We start from the raw sequence: 16,318 nt of genomic DNA on the forward strand, positions 1-16,318 counted from the left end.
GACTTTACTGTGCATCTGTGTCACTGTCACGTACCACAGTTCAGGAGATCCCTGGAGATGTCATTTCACCACACATGCTGCCCTGTGGGGTAAAGCAGGCGCCGCTGCACCAGTCCCAGACTGGCTGCCACATCAAGGGGAAATCCTGTCCGGTGCAGAGGAGGAGAAGATGATGGCCCCTGCCACCGCACATGACACCCGTTTGTCCAATAATCGGGCAGCCGCTGCCAATCCCTGAGCCACAACATGGTGGCTGGAGCGCAGCGAGGTCCATAGGAAGGAGTGACACTGGCACTGGATGCTGCGCTGCGCCCCCCTAAATTTTGCGTCCGGTGCCATGGCCCCCCCCACCCATGCTACGCCAGTGGGCGGAGGCCAGAGTGGCAGCCTAAGCCGAGACGGGTGGAGACACAGTGGTGGAGTCGGAGGCAGAGACAGAGCGGCACAGTAAGGGGAAGATGCCTGTGCTTAGACTGACTGCCCGTGCATGCGCTAATTTGCCGCGGGACTGAGGGACTGGAATCCCAACCTACCAAAATGAGGAGGCTGCTGTGCGGGCCACATTACAAGGTCCGGCGGGCCGGATTCGACCCGCGGGCCTTGTGTTTGCCACCCCTGGGCTATGGAATATCCGCTGCTGCAGGGGTATAGAATTAAAAATTATGGAGGTCAGATCAGAAAAAGGCCTGAATTGCAAGTTTGTGCAATGACTCTGTTCTTACACATCACAGCCCCTCTTTTTTTTATATCACATTTCCATTCTTACGTCAGTATCCTCTGCCCCCCTTCACGTCAGCCCCCAACAGTGGTGCCATCTGCCCTCCTTTTATAGCAGGGTTTGACAAATTTGCTTGGAATCTAGGAGCCAGCTAAAAAAGTTAGGAGCCAGAAAACGCGCCCCGTCCCGCCAAGCTTGCGCGCAGAAGCGAACACATACCTGAGTAGCGCCCGCATATGTAAACGGTGTTCAAACCACACATGTGAGGTATCGACGCGATTGGTAGAGCGAGAGCAATAATTCTAGCCCTAGACCTCCTCTGTAACTCAAAACATGCAACCTGTAGATTTTTTTAAACGTCGCCTATGGAGATTTTAAAGGGTAAAAGTTTGTCGGCATTCCACGAGCGGACGCAATTTTGAAGCGTGACATGTTGGGTATCAATTTACTCGGCGTAACATTATCTTTCACAATACAAAAAAAAAATTGGGATAACTTTACTCTTGTCTTATTTTTTAATTAAAAAAGTGTATTTTTTTTACCCAAAAAAGTGCGCTTGTAAGACCGCTGCGCAACTACGGTGTGACAAAGTATTGCAACAATTGCCATTTTATTCTCTAGGGTGTTAGAATAAAAAAAATATATAATGTTTGGGGGTTCTAATTAGAGGGAAGGAGATGGCAGTGAAAAAACCCTTTGAGAACTGCTGTTTTACTTGTAATGCCAACGGCCACCACCAGATGGCGACAGGTCACAGAAGAAAGCTTGGGCCTTCACAAGACTGCAAAGCCGTGGCCTCAATTACCGGCCGTCATGGGCCCGCCGCGATCGCGCGGTGGGGGCGCACGGAGACACAGGATCCTGTGCCTCCGTACGCCCCCACCGCGCGATCGTGCGACAGCCAGTAATTGAGGCCGCGGCCTCAATTACCGGCGGGCGCTGGTGCCAGGTCACAATTTCTGGATTTTGTCGAGCCCTGTTTTTATAGCATCCCCTTCCCACAGCAGTGTTCTCTGTCCCCCTTCCCATCACAGCCAATCACCCCCCAAACACAATGCAGCTCCTGCAGCTCTGTTTCTTTTTGCTTTCCTACCTTACTCGGGCAAGGAGCAGAGAGCGAAGACCGCTCTGTACAGAGGGCGGGATTGGCAGCTGCTGGAGTTAACTTTTCAAGTTAACCACCAGGTGATTCATTGCAGGGACCACCCTGCATCCGGAAAACCAATCACTGGCTGGTTAGATTCAAAAGTTAACACTGGCAGCTCCTGTCATCTATTCAAAGCAGCTTTGCCTCCCGGGGAATCTTGCCTGCCGTTCCCCCCTGCTGTGATACTCACAGCAGTGACAGTGGCTGAGGCAAAAAGACGACTCCTAAATGGCGGATGAAACAGGCTGGACCGGGGGCCGCCATTTAGGGATGCCTGCTCTATAGAATTGACTTATTCAGATATTCATGCAGGAATAAACAAAAAGCTAAATATTCTCTATTTCTGTGACCAGAGCAAAACAGTGTTACCAGAGTAATGCTGTACTACTCTGGGGAAGTGGTCAGGATTTGTGTTTGTTTTTTTTGTTTTTTGTTTTTTTACACATTATGTTGGCTTATACAAGTAAATTTCACTGGTATAAGCAATAATTTTTACTTTAATGAAACTGATTCATTCAGTGTTTACTATTGTGGTTAGCTGTGATTGGCTAATCGCATGGTATAGATGGGCTGTGATTGGCCCTGTCTGTATCATGTGATCACTGCAACCAATCACAGCCAGCCACACAATGAATGGCATGAAAGGAAGCCATCCATTGTGTACAATTGTCATATGATCTGTTATGATTGGTCACAGTGATCACATGGTACCGTCATATACTATCCACCTGGAATGACGAATGTCCCGCCCAGCTGCTATATTACAAAGCCATCTGATGTTTCACCTTTGAGACAGAGAGGATTGAGGACAGCCTTCAATCTCCATCTCTGTAGCCTCAGCTGCACAGAATAAATGGACAGGAATTGCTCTGAACAGAGCTTCATGTTCATTCACAAACCGAAGCATAGTAAACAGTTTGCTATGCCTCAGTCACGAAAAGGAAGGGGCTGGTAAGCCGCATGTGACCCTTGTTGTTACGCTTCCTCCTTTTGACCATTTGTGACCTGTCTCCCTACTGTGCTGAGAACCACTTGTGACTTGTCTCCCTTTCATGCTGATGACCACTTGCGACCTGTTTCCCTACCGTGCTGATGACCACTTGCGACCTGTTTCCCTACCGTGCTGATGACCACTTGCGACCTGTTTCCCTACCGTGCTGATGACCACTTGCGACCTGTTTCCCTACCGTGCTGATGACCACTTGCGACCTGTTTCCCTACCGTGCTGATGACCACTTGCGACCTGTTTCCCTACCGTGCTGATGACCACTTGCAACCTGTTTCCCTACCGTGCTGATGACCACTTGCGACCTGTTTCCCTACCGTGCTGATGACCACTTGCGACCTGTTTCCCTACCGTGCTGATGACCACTTGCGACCTGTTTCCCTACCGTGCTGATGACCACTTGCGACCTGTTTCCCTACCGTGCTGATGACCACTTGCGACCTGTTTCCCTACCGTGCTGATGACCACTTGCGACCTGTTTCCCTACCGTGCTGATGACCACTTGCGACCTGTTTCCCTACCGTGCTGATGACCACTTGCGACCTGTTTCCCTACCGTGCTGATGACCACTTGCGACCTGTTTCCCTACCGTGCTGATGACCACTTGCGACCTGTTTCCCTACCGTGCTGATGACCACTTGCGACCTGTTTCCCTACCGTGCTGATGACCACTTGCGACCTGTTTCCCTACCGTGCTGATGACCACTTGCGACCTGTTTCCCTACCGTGCTGATGACCACTTGCGACCTGTTTCCCTACCGTGCTGATGACCACTTGCGACCTGTTTCCCTACCGTGCTGATGACCACTTGCGACCTGTTTCCCTACCGTGCTGATGACCACTTGCGACCTGTTTCCCTACAGTGCTGATGACCACTTGCAACCTGTTTCCCTACCGTGCTGATGACCACTTGCGACCTGTTTCCCTACCGTGCTGATGACCACTTGCGACCTGTTTCCCTACCGTGCTGATGACCACTTGTGACTTGTCTCCCTATCATGCTGATGACCACTTGTCTTTCTACCATGCTAATGGTCACTAGTGATTTGTCTCCCTACTACGCTGATGACCACTTGTGACCTGTTTTCCTACTATGCGTATGACCACTATCAACTTGTCTCCCTAACATGCTGATGACTACTTGTGATCTTCCTATTGTGAAGATGATCACTAGTGGCTTCCCTCCCTACCAGAGGTGTAACTAGAAACTCGAGGGCCTCGGTGCAAGAGACTATAAAGGGATTCCCGGGAGATAATTTCTCTGTATGACGCCCCTCCTATCCGGGTGTGCAGGGGAGCCGCATGGGGCCTGGTCGCAATTGTGACCCCTGTTACGCTCACTGCCGTGCTGATGACACATCTCCCTACAATGTAGATGACCACTTGCAAACAGGTCTTCCTACTATGCTTAGGACCACTTGTTACTTGTCATCTCTCTTCTGTCCTGATGACCACTTATGTGACTTGTCTCCCTATTGTGCTGATGACCATTTGTGATTTGTCTCCCTATCATGTTGATGACCACTGGTGACCTGTTTCCTTACCGTGCTGATGTCCACTTATGACTTGTTTCCTTACCGTGCTGATGACCACTTGTGACTTGTCTCCCTACCATACTGATGACCACTTGTGACCTATCTCCCTACCATACTGATGACCACTTGTGACTTGTCTCCCTACCATACTCATGACCACTTGTGACTTGTCTCCCTACCATACTGATGACCACTTGTGACCTATCTTCCTACTGTGCTGATGACCACTTATGACTTTCCCCTTGTGTTTTCCCATGTAGAGAATTAGGGGAAATTATACCAATCTACTAATCGCCAGGCAGAAACACAATAGAAGGTTGCCTTTTGGCTCTGTTTGATTTGTTTGAATGTTACTCTGTCAATGGCACAGTAGAGGGGAGGGTAAAACACATTTCACATGCATAGATGGTACTGTGCTGTATTACTGCAGGTGGAGCAGCTGAAGAAATGATGGTATCTATGGAGTGCTTATCTAATTTAACCAATTAAATCAAGATTACAAAAACATACAATTAGCTGCAGGCAGTTTGTCCACCACTGTACTGGGTTTGCTTATTAACTATTCTGCCATTGAGTGAACAGATGACGGGAGGGGCCGGTCAGCACTAGCAGCATTTATTAAGCTTACTTGTCAATAATTTGCTGTGCTTTTGTGCCTTTTGTCCTATCGTATACTAACAGCACAAACCCGTTAAGCCAGCCTTTTTTTTTTCTTTGTTAAAACATCTTAATAAACCTTATGGCCTTGGTAAATGTTTTGATGTCCATGATCAAAGTGTCCGATGCTGGAATTTATTGAGTAGGACAGCTGTCTGTTTTGTGGAATATTTCCTTAGGGCAGAGGGATGGTTTGACTTGTTGTGAGGTCAATATTTAGTAAATGAAGGGCACCTCTAGGGAGGCTTTGGACTGGCCATATGCAGGAGCCTTTTTCTACAACAGCATGGTATCAGTGATGGAAATACGACAGCCTGTATCAAGTACAACTCTTAGACAAGTGTTGGGACGCAATGCACAAGGAGCGTTCTGCTTTGGATTTTAATTGTGGATTCTTTTGTCAGCAAATGGGAAGGTGTTTCACCTTGTCAGACTGTCACGGCAGCCTAGCTGAAAGGCATACTAGCTGAGTGTGTAATTCGAAGAAAGGTATTGTATCCCTCGCTGCTTGGCTCCCACTGAAAGGCAGACTTTGGTGCTCTCTTTGTACTTTACAAACCAACTTGCAGAGAAATAGGTCACTTTGAGGGAACCAGAATGACATTAAACCTCATCTCTCTGCTGTGTAAGGACATCTCCCAGCTATGGCTTCTTCTGAAGAGGAGGACAGGTGTGTTACCTTTCTGTTTCTTGTACTTTTCTGCTGACCTGTCTTGTTGTTGTGTGTTATCGGGTGCTGTCTTTTACAGCGTAGGGTGTGATGTCATCGGAGAGGATGCCGCAGTAATACTTTATTTTTAAACTTTCACTGCATTTGTTCCTAAGTGTTATGAGCGTTGTCTTATTCAGAACACTAGTTCCAGATATAGCCGATTATGTATTGTACCAGTGCATGGAGTTCATGTCATCAGATTTCCCACAGTCCTGTAATAAGAAATGTTGTCATCCCAACACCTGAGCTTCCATTGTCGGCTATTTGTAGAGAGGGAAGCTGATCTGTGTTCAGGATATGCATTAGAAGAGAATAGTTTATTGGTGCTATGGTCACCCCTATCTCTGCCTGTATGTATGTATATATGAAGATACTAGGGTGACCACATTTCCAAACTGCCATTCAGGGACACCCCACCCCGGGTTAATTGTCAGCTGAATGTGCCACTTGCCATCAGATGCAGTGCCACTTGCCACCCATAGCCTGCCACCAGATGCAGTGCTGCTGCCACTCCCTCTGCATGAGCCACGTGCGTAGAAGGAAAGGAGTGGTGTTGCTATCTGGAGAGTGAAGATCACACCAGCCCTTGCTGCTTGCCGCTGGGTGTCGGAGAAGGAGGAGGTGCCGAGGTGGGTGGGGATAGCAGTGCTGCACTAGGCGCAGGCCTCGCTCCCGGTCTCAGTCTGTGAGAGTAAATTGTCAGTGGTTGCAAGATGCCAGGCAGCGCCAGCTCTAGCAACCAGTTCCTGAAATGTAGTTACTAGTTAGTAGGGGGGTGACTGTGTCCTCTTTTTCATTCCGGGACATTGTATTGTCCCGGAATGAAGGTGCCTGGGACCAGGGACAGACATGTCAATTGCGGGACAGTCCCGGGCAATCCGGGACACGTGGGCACCCTAGAAGATACGCTGATCGATCAACCAAGCTGAAGATAATGCTAACTAGCACTAAAATGATATCCTTGTTTACTAAACAATATTCATATACATCTACTACTTAATGGCCCTCTAATCTATTTTTCATAAATGTATTTTCTTTCTGTGTTTTTCTGTATTTTGCAAGCTCCCGAACCTCTCCTTTTTCCACTTACTTTGGTTTGTTTGGAACGGGCTGTGCATGTTCGTTGTGGTTTATGTGTCCTGCTCTATGCACACTGCAAATCCTGTAGTACATATGCCGTCACAACAGCCAAAAAAAAATGAAAGAATTTGGAGATTTGCAGGAGTCTGAGAGCAATAGAAGGTACTTTGTGAGTTAAAGTAGTTGAAAGCCCTGGATCACACTGCCGCATGTCAAATTGGTGGCATTTGCCAGCAATGGCACCGTCCTAATTGGTGCGACGCCGCATCTGTGGCGCTGTACCGATTTCAAAAAGTTGTTTCTGTACTACTTTTTTGCGATTTTTGGCCTACGATTTTTCATTGACAACTGTGCATAAACTATACAGATGTCTTTGTAAATTGGGACTGACAAGCGGGAGTGAAGCCGTGCGAGTTCAGCTGAAATCGCAAGGCTTCACTCCAGCAGCCCAGTGTGAACCTGGGCTAAATCTGAACAAAGCATACAGTGATAGAAAAAAAATATTTGATCCCCTGCTGATTTTGTGCGTTTGCCCACTGACAAAAAAATGATCAGTCTATTATTTTAATGGTAGGTTTATTTTAACAGTGAGAGACAGAATAGCAACAAAAAAAATCTGAAAAACGCATTTCAAAAAAGGTATAAATCGATATGCATTTTAATGAGTGAAATAATTATTTGACCCCTTCACAAAACATGACTTGGTACTTGGTGGCAAAACCATTGATGCCACAAAACCATTGTGGCAAAACCATTGATGCATTTTTCACTTTTCACTTTGTTTGACCCACTACACTATTTTTGCAGCTTTTTATTATTTGGTGATTTATTAATGTTATATTTTTGATTATTTAATTTAGCGCGGTAGTATCATATTTTTTCAAAACCATTGATGACAATCAGAGGTCAGATGTTACTTGTAGTTGGCCACCAGGTTTGTACATCTCAGGAGGGATTTTGTCCCACTCCTCTTTGCAGATCCTCTCCAAGTCATTAAAAGAGAATTATGGGTTTTAAGTTTTTCCCATATTTATACTTACCTCGGTGGATGGAGCATCAGACCGATGCTCCAGCTGTCCCCCACCATCTCTGCACTGAGGACCGAGCCACCGAACATCGCTATTGGCTCGGTTCTCACAGATCCCCGAGACAAAAGAGGCTGACTGTGAGTCAGCCTCGTTCCTCTCTGCTTCTCCACGCTCATTGTAGCGCTGAGCCGTGGAGGGGTGGGAGAGGCAGTCTCAGTGGCTCGCTGAGACTGCCATCAATCAGGGCAGCTGGCAAATACCGACTTGGGAAGTCGTGATAATGTTCTGCCACGACTGATGGCAGTGATGTCAGCGGAGAGCGGACTTCAGAACGCTCTCCGCTGAAAACGGGTCACAGGAGTGCAAAACGAATTGCACTCCTGTGACCCTGAGGAGAAGCCCAGCCTAAAAAGCTCAGGCTGGACTTCTCCTTTTAAGGTTTCGAGGCTGACATTTGGTAACTTGGACCTTCAGCTCCCTCCACATATTTTCTATGGGATTAAAGTCTGGAGACTGGCTAGGTCACTCTGGGACCTTAATGTGTTTCATCTTGAGCCACTCCTTTGTTGTCTTGGCTGTGTGTTTTAAGTCATTGTCATGCTGGAATACCCATCCACGACCCATTTTCAATGCCCTGGCTGAGATAAGGAGGTTCTCACCCAAGATTTTATTGTACATGGCCCTGTCCATTGTCCCTTTGATGCAGTGAAGTTGTCCTGTCCCCTTAGCATAATGTTTCCACCTCCATGTTTGACAGTGGGGATGGTGTTCTTGGTTCTCAAAGTCAACAATAGCTATGCCCTTAGTATGGTGTCTGACACAAATCAGACTCGCACTTTGAATACAGTGGTGGTCAATTAGGTGGATATAGAGGGCCTCAAGAAAGGTTCAGCTCCTGGGCTTAGTGCTGGACTGTGGCTGTCACTGGCAGCCAACAGTTTAGAGCACTAAAGCTTGTCAGAGCCGCTGTCACTCAGCATGCAGGCCCCATGTTCCAGAGCTGATTATAGGTCTGGAGCACAGAGTGCTGTATGTTGGGTGTTGTCTGAAGGCTTGTGGGGCACCAAGGATTTCATCACTGGAGGGGGGGGGGGGATACTAAGGAAATGCTTTTTCCTTCTTGTAAGAGATTGAGTACATATCTCAGCCTAGACAAGTCACTTGCATGGAACTAAAGGCCTACTTTTTAGGCCCATTGTACCCAGGTCATCCAGCCCCTTTACATGCAATCCCAGCATTTTGGTGCACCTGGGAGGCACACGCCCACTGCCTGAAATACACTGTGACTACACGGGTCTGAATGGTACTCCTGTTTGGGTACTTATGCATTCAGGAACAAATGCCCAGAACGCAGGTATTCTGCCATATGCCCCATGTGCAGGAGGTTACACACTTCTTTATGTGAACTAGTGATGTATATTGGACTTTTCAGGAATTTATTATGTCAGACTTGTAAAGAGAGATCCACTCCAAGGTTCAGTAAGTGACTATGAACTATTCAGGTTGAAAATGTTCCTGTGCCAGAACTGATCTCATGATATTTTTTTTTCCACATACCTAAGGTAATGCATGTGTGAACATGTAGATTATGTACTGTGTAAATGACTTTCCCCTGTGTAGAGAACCTCTTAAGCTGCGTATACACTTTTTTTTTTTTTTCAACATTTTTTTTATTGTAAGAACGTTTATCCATATTTCTAACCTTTTATTGGGGTCAAGTCGATACCCATTTTTCAACTGTAATGCCAAGAAGGTTTGAAGGTACAGAATGGAATTTTTTTGCTCAAATTTTACAAATTTCAAACAGTTTGTGTGTGTTTTTTCTTTTTTATTTGGTATTCATTCTATGATCAAATGTTTAAAACAAACACAATCTTGAATTACTATTGAACAACATTTGAATGTTCTGAGGATTTTCCTACAAAAGTTAATACCTAGCTTTAGGGCGATCCCCTTAGGCCCTGCACACACGACCGAGTTTCTCGGCAGAATTCAGCCAGAAACTCGATCGGAGCCGTATTCAGCCGAGAAACCGGTCGTGTGTACACTTTTGGCCGAGGAAACCGACGAGGAACTCGTCGAGCCAAATAGAGAACATGTTCTCTATTTCCTCGTTAGTCAATGGGGAAACTTGGCTCGCCGAGATCCTCGGCAGCTTCACAAGGAACTCGACGAGCAAAACTATGTATTTTGCCCGTCGAGTTTCTCGGACATGTGTACGGGGCCTTAGGGTTTGTGTACACTTGGGTTGGCCCTCTGAAGACAATCCACAGTGAATCACTTTTCAAAGGGCATTTCACAGGTGGTGAAGATGCGTTATGCCACTTTCTCGCCATCTGTTTTAACCCCCTAAAAGCCCGAAGCACAGCATTTGGGTGGTTGTGGCATGGCCCTATTCACTTGAATATGTGGCATTATGCAGTACTTCCTTCTATGTTTTATAGAGTTTTATGCTTAGATGAAGTGTACCCATATTAAAGGGATGAACACATTGCACTAGTTTCATTTGTTTTGGCTGCTTCTGCAAACAGCATAGCGATTAGTAAAGTAGTGTACTTATTTACTCAGATAAAAGTATCCAAGTATAGCTCCCAAGATATATCTGTCTTAATGTAGATGAATGCCTTTAAAATTATTATTTCCGTGTCTGTTTTATGTCCCATATACCAGCGTGTACACACGCACACGCGCGCGCTGGTATCATGCCGGCCCATTGGCTGAACAAAGAAGAACTATGCTTCTGTACCCATCTGATGGGTCACTTTATGTATTATATGGCTTCTACTGTTCTCCATAGGCCCATCTCCTTCCCCCCATCCTGTGGACAGCAAGGTTAGATTTGCACCTTTTTTGTGTTTTTCTGTTCATGCATTTTTAATGCATTTTCATGTTTTTCAATAATAAAAACGATTTAGAAAATCAAACAAACTTTCTTAAAATTAAAATTTTTGAACGACAGTCTACTAGTGTATGGCCACCTCTGATTTGATGAAAATATATATATATATATATATATATATATATATATATATATTTTTTTTTAGACAAAGCTTTGTGAAGAAATCACAAAATGCTGCTTGCAATAGTTACTATCCACCAGGCTCTGTATTCTACACTTGTCTACAGGAACAAATCAGCTTTGTATTCTAATCACTACATTAGTACTGGCTAGCATAGAAACACGTTTTTGCATGCTCACTGATTACATTTATTCTGCTGTGTCACTTTAATGGATTCCATCTCATGGATCAATGTAAATCTGTGATGTACATTACAAGTTGGAATGTATTCTGTTTCCTGTGTGTGTTTTTTTTTTTTTTTTTTTTTTTTTTCCTCTAACAGGTTATTTATTGTTTTAGTATATTGTATGTTAACCTGTAATTTAAAAGCGTAGCACTAACCCTCATGCTTGCCCTAAGGGTAGGTTGTTACCAAGTAGGTTTTAGGAAGTGCTACTCAGGGAAGAAGCTCTCGGGTTACAATTGAATTGAGTTGGAAACTGTACAACCAACACAATACAAGGGCACCCCAAGGGAATGTGTGCAAATCAGCACTATGGAAATACTTCACCGAGCATTGTCATGTTATAAAAAAAAAAACGTTGTTAACCTCTACGTGCATCTAAACTGGTCACATTTCAAGGGAAAATATAATTGTATGCTGTTTTGGGGGCTTGAAGTGCCATACACTTATGAAGGAATTAAAAACAAATACGATCTACAGTGGTTCTTTTCCTATTAACTCTGGCATAGCCGAGCATTTATCGCATAACAAAACTGCTTTCACGATGCGTTAGGAGCTTTACTGAGTATTGTTGCAGACCATGTCCATCCCTTTATGACTACAGTATACCCATCTTCTGATGGCTACTTCCAGCAGGATAATGCACCATGTCACAAAGCTCAAATCATCTCAAACTGGTTTTCTGAACATGACAATGAGTTCACTGTACTCCAAGGGCCTCCACAGTCACCAGATCTCAATCCAATAGAGGACCTTTGGGTTGTGGTGGAACGGGAGATTCACATCATGGATGTGCAGCTGACAAATCTTCAGCAACTGCGTGATGCTATAATGTCAACATGGACCAAAATCTCTGGGGAGTGTTTCCAACACCTTGTTAAATCTCTCCCATGAAGAATTAAGTCAGTTCTATAGGCAAAAAGGGGTCCAACCGGGTACTAGCATGGTGTACCCAATAAAGTGGCTGGTGAGTGAAAGCATTGAGCTCTGTCATTTAAAAGCCATTGTTTCTAATTTTTAGGAACTCTGTAATGACTGGAATGGTACCACTGGATTGGTGTAGAGCCAATGTGGTGCCTATATTTAATAAAGGGATCAAAGTCTTTAACTATAGACCTGTTAGTTTAACTACTATAGTCAGGAGAGATTAATAAAGGACCACACAGATGAGTTCTTGCCGGAAAAAAATATTTTAAGCAACAGACAGCATAAATTCATAAATCCTAACCCTACGCTGCTCTCTTGCTTCTGGATAGGTCTGAGGGCCTATCCAGAAGCAAGAGAGCAGCGTAGGGTTAGGATTGCGGCTTGCAGTCCAACCAGAAGTTGGGAAGAGGGGAAACTGTCGCCAGAGGGAAAGCTGTCGCCACTAAGGGACCATCCACCTTGTACTGGGGACCACTGTGAGTAGCTGAAGCAAGTACCAGAGCAGTATTCTCACCAACCGGGGACGGCGAATAACTGGGAAACTTCAGCAGATGTCAGCCAGTGGAGGTGACTCTTGCAGAGCAGGCTAGTGGGGTGACGCTTGAGGAGTTTCTGTAAATGCCAAGCTAGGGACCCAGCAGGGACAGGGGGGGACTCTTTAGGAAAATGCTAATGGAAAAGATTGAAAGAGCTCAGGGGATCCAGTGGCAGTAGATCAACAAGTCTAGTGAAAGACTGGGAGCTCAGTTGAGTGAAGATCTACAATAGGAGATCGTAGAAGAAGTGAATAAGTTCATTACAACCTTTGTTAGAAACTGTTTCAAGATTGTTGCCATAGGAGACAGTGGTCCTACTCGTGCAGATGTGGTATCTTGCTGGATGCCTTTCCCTGCATGGCTGTCTACCTATAGAAGTCTTGGAGTCTGCTAAATTAACATTGCAATTACTAAAAGGTTTCTTGGCCATAACCCTCTCTCCCACAGTTCAGTTTAAGAGACAGTAAATCTCTCTGTATTCTAGAAGTGTCTTGCGCCCATTAATCTACCTTGCATTGCACCCACCATATCTCGTAACCCACTCTACATAGAAGGATGTCAGCAGTCCCTAACTCTGGAGGTTACCATTAGGCCTCGAGATGCCTGGGACTTGGCTATAAGTGGTTAATGATTTTTCTTTTGAATGGTCTAAGGTTATCAGTTGTGTACCCCAAGGTTCAGTGTTAGGACCCCTACTTTCTGGGATTTCAGTGTTTGCAGGTGACACTAAGCTGTGCAGTGAAATAACGTCCTTACAGTATGTCTCCAACTTAGGGGGCTAAGAATATGCATGTATCATACATACTAGGGGGAGTACAATTGGGAAAATCCATAGTGGAGAAGGATCTGGGGGTTTTGGTAGATCATAAGCTTAATAATAGCATGCAATGCCAAGCTACAGGTTTCCAAAGTGAGTAAAGTCCTTTCTTGTATTAAGAGAGGTATGGACTCCAGAGAGAGAGAGAGATATAATTTTGCCCCTGTACAAATCAATAGTAAGACCTCATCTGGACTATGCATTTCAGTTTTGGGCACCAGTTCTCAAAAAGGATATCGGGGAACTGGAGAAAGTGCAGAGAAGGGCAACCAAACTGATAAGAGGCATGAAGGAGCTCAGCTATGAGGAAAGACTAGAGGAACTGAATTTATTCTCTCTTGAGAAGAGAAGATTAAGGCTTCATGTACACTTCTGCTGGTAAACGAACGTTTAGGAGCAGTTGGGCGTTTTTTCAGTTGCCCCTGAACTCTCCACTGTTATCTTCTCAGTACATGTACACCGGATCGTTTATAGACCTTTTCTAGGCAGTTGAGTTTAAAAGCATTTTTTGGAAAGCAAAAAAAAAAAATGCAATCAAGACGGATGTTCAGAGGCATTTCAAACACCAAACGCCTGTAACAGCTTGTAAACTTTTTAACTTGCGTTTAGCCTAATTTAGTTTACAAGCGTTTTATATTTTTGACTATTAAAACACTCTTCTAAACCCAAACTGCGGCATGTAAACGTGGCATAACTGACTGATTTTTAAACATCGGTTACTATCTGTCTAAATCGTTCAGGAGAGGTTGTAAAATGTCCCGTCTACATTAAGGGGGGGATATGATCAACATGTATAAATACATAAGTGGTCCATAAAGTGAACTTGGTGTTGAGTTATTCACTTTAAGGTCATTACCGAGAACAAGGGGGCACTCTTTACGTCTAGAAAAAAAAGATTTCCTCTCCAAATAAGGAAAGAGCTGTGAAAATGTGGAATAGACCTGCAGAGGTGGTTCTGGCCAGCTCAGTAGATTGAGTTAAAAAGGCCTAGATGCTTTCCTTTAAAGCTGACCTTCAGTAATTTTTTCAACTTTTCATCTATACCAAAAACAGGCAAGAGTTCTTCTTTAGGCACATTGGGCCAGATTCACATAGAATTGGGCTACGCTGCGGCGGCGTAACGTATCCCATTTACGTTACACCGCCGCAAGTTTTCAGCGCAAGTGTAAACTTGTGGCGGCGTAGCATAAATCCGCCCGACGCAAACCCGCCTAATTCAAATGGGGCGGGGACCATTTAAATTTGGCGTTCCCACGCCGAACGTACTGCACATGCTCCGTTCCTAAAATTACCCGACGTGCATTGCGCTAAATGACGTCGCAAGGATGTCCATGGTTTTGAAGTTAACGTAAATGGCGTCCAGAGCCATTCACGGACGACTTACGCAAACGACTTGAAATTTCAAATTTCGACGCAGGAACGACGGCCATACTTAACATTGGCTAGACCACCTAGAGGGCAGGTTTAGTTTTACGCTGCGTATCTCTACGGAAACTACGTAAATTTACAGCGACGGGCAAAGAGTATGTTCGTGAATCGGCGTAACTAGTCATTTGCATATTCTACGCCGACTGCAATGGAATCGCCACCTAGCGGCCGGCCTAGAATTGCAGCCTAAGATCCGACGGTGTAAGTCAATTACACCAGTCGGATCTTTGGGAGATCTATGCGTAACCTGATTCTATGAATCAGGCGCATAGTTACGACGGACGGATCTCAGAGATACGACGGCGTATCAGGAGATACGCCGTCGTATCTCTTTTGTGAATCTGGCCCATTATTTTTGGAGTCTGTCTGCTTAAAAAAGACTGCTACCTGATCTTTTATAAAAGCCCTCTTGACCTCAGAATGGTAGACACAGTTCCTTTTAATTAGTCTGCTCTTCCACTAAAAACCGTGTTCATTTTGGAATTAATATTTTTTTTTTTTTTTTTAAAGGCCACATTCACATCTAAGCAACATGTTTCAAATGTTATTTTTTTTCCCAGCGTTTTGAGTTTTTTTGGAGCAGAATTGCCAGTTTTTGCAACTTTTGTCAGGCTTTTTTTCAGGTGTCTTTCAAACTAAAAGGTGTAGAGTAATGCTGAAAATAGGGCGAAGAGATAGCTGGTGGTTGAGCAAAAAAAAACGTTTGAATAAACTGCTCAAAATGCTTATGTTGTGCTTTTCTATTGACATCTATGGGGACAAATATGCTCAATTCTGCCTGAGCTACAGTAGATGACATTAGCTTAGGTGCAAACTGGAACTATATTGTAAATTAACACAAAATATATACCACACAAAATCGGGTAAGAGCTTGATCACATTGTCCTAAACAATGCAAACTATAAACAGTAATCTACATCTAAGCCAACATAACCATAAACAATGATCTAATAATTAGTCACCTAGACAAGCCTAGGTGACTCAGGTCAGTGCCAACCCAGACAGTTCAGCCCCAGTTCCCCAGAAAGAAGATCCATCGCTGTCCATATTTTCTTAACCAGCTTTCACCTGTGTAATCTGTCCAGTAGACAAGTCACCATAAGACAAAACTCCTACAATGTTCCAGCAGTCTGAAAAAGTGAAATTTTATATATCTTCATAGATTTCTTTGGGAAGATTGCTGATGAATATTTCTGTCCCAAGTGAAGCTTCTCTAACCCAGTCTTCGGGAGGGCCACAATACAGTATTTCCTTTGACCATGAACCTGTTTTATATTACACCTTTCCAACCACACCAGAAGGGAAGCATTATTGTCTTTTATTCAGAGAAATAATCTAAGCCTTGCTCTCAGCGTTCATCACATAGTTGTCCATCATTAGAGAATGATCTGCTCTCTCCATGGGATCAGAGGCTGAACTGTACTCTTTTCCATGCTCTGACCGGAAGAAGCAGACAAAATCCCTGGTCTCCTCCATGGGCCATA

General features: G+C 44.7%; 1 protein-coding gene across 7 annotated transcripts in view; it reads left to right on the top strand.

Annotated features, from left to right (window-relative positions):
* The window catches only part of MCF2L (MCF.2 cell line derived transforming sequence like), a 358,322-nt gene that overhangs the window by 203,262 nt on the left and 138,742 nt on the right, over positions 1-16,318 (top strand). Inside the window, exon 1 of one of the 7 annotated variants that reach the window (XM_040336238.1) lies at positions 5,174-5,733. The exons of the other annotated variants lie outside the window; for them this stretch is intronic. Within the exon in view, the coding sequence (XP_040192172.1) occupies positions 5,661-5,733 (73 nt within the window). The 5' untranslated portion in view covers positions 5,174-5,660. Of the gene's footprint in view, positions 1-5,173; positions 5,734-16,318 lie in introns of those variants that run through there. 7 annotated transcript variants of the gene reach the window in all.

This window comes from Rana temporaria, chromosome 2, assembly GCF_905171775.1.
Source record: "Rana temporaria chromosome 2, aRanTem1.1, whole genome shotgun sequence".
Classification (NCBI taxonomy): domain Eukaryota; kingdom Metazoa; phylum Chordata; class Amphibia; order Anura; family Ranidae; genus Rana; species Rana temporaria.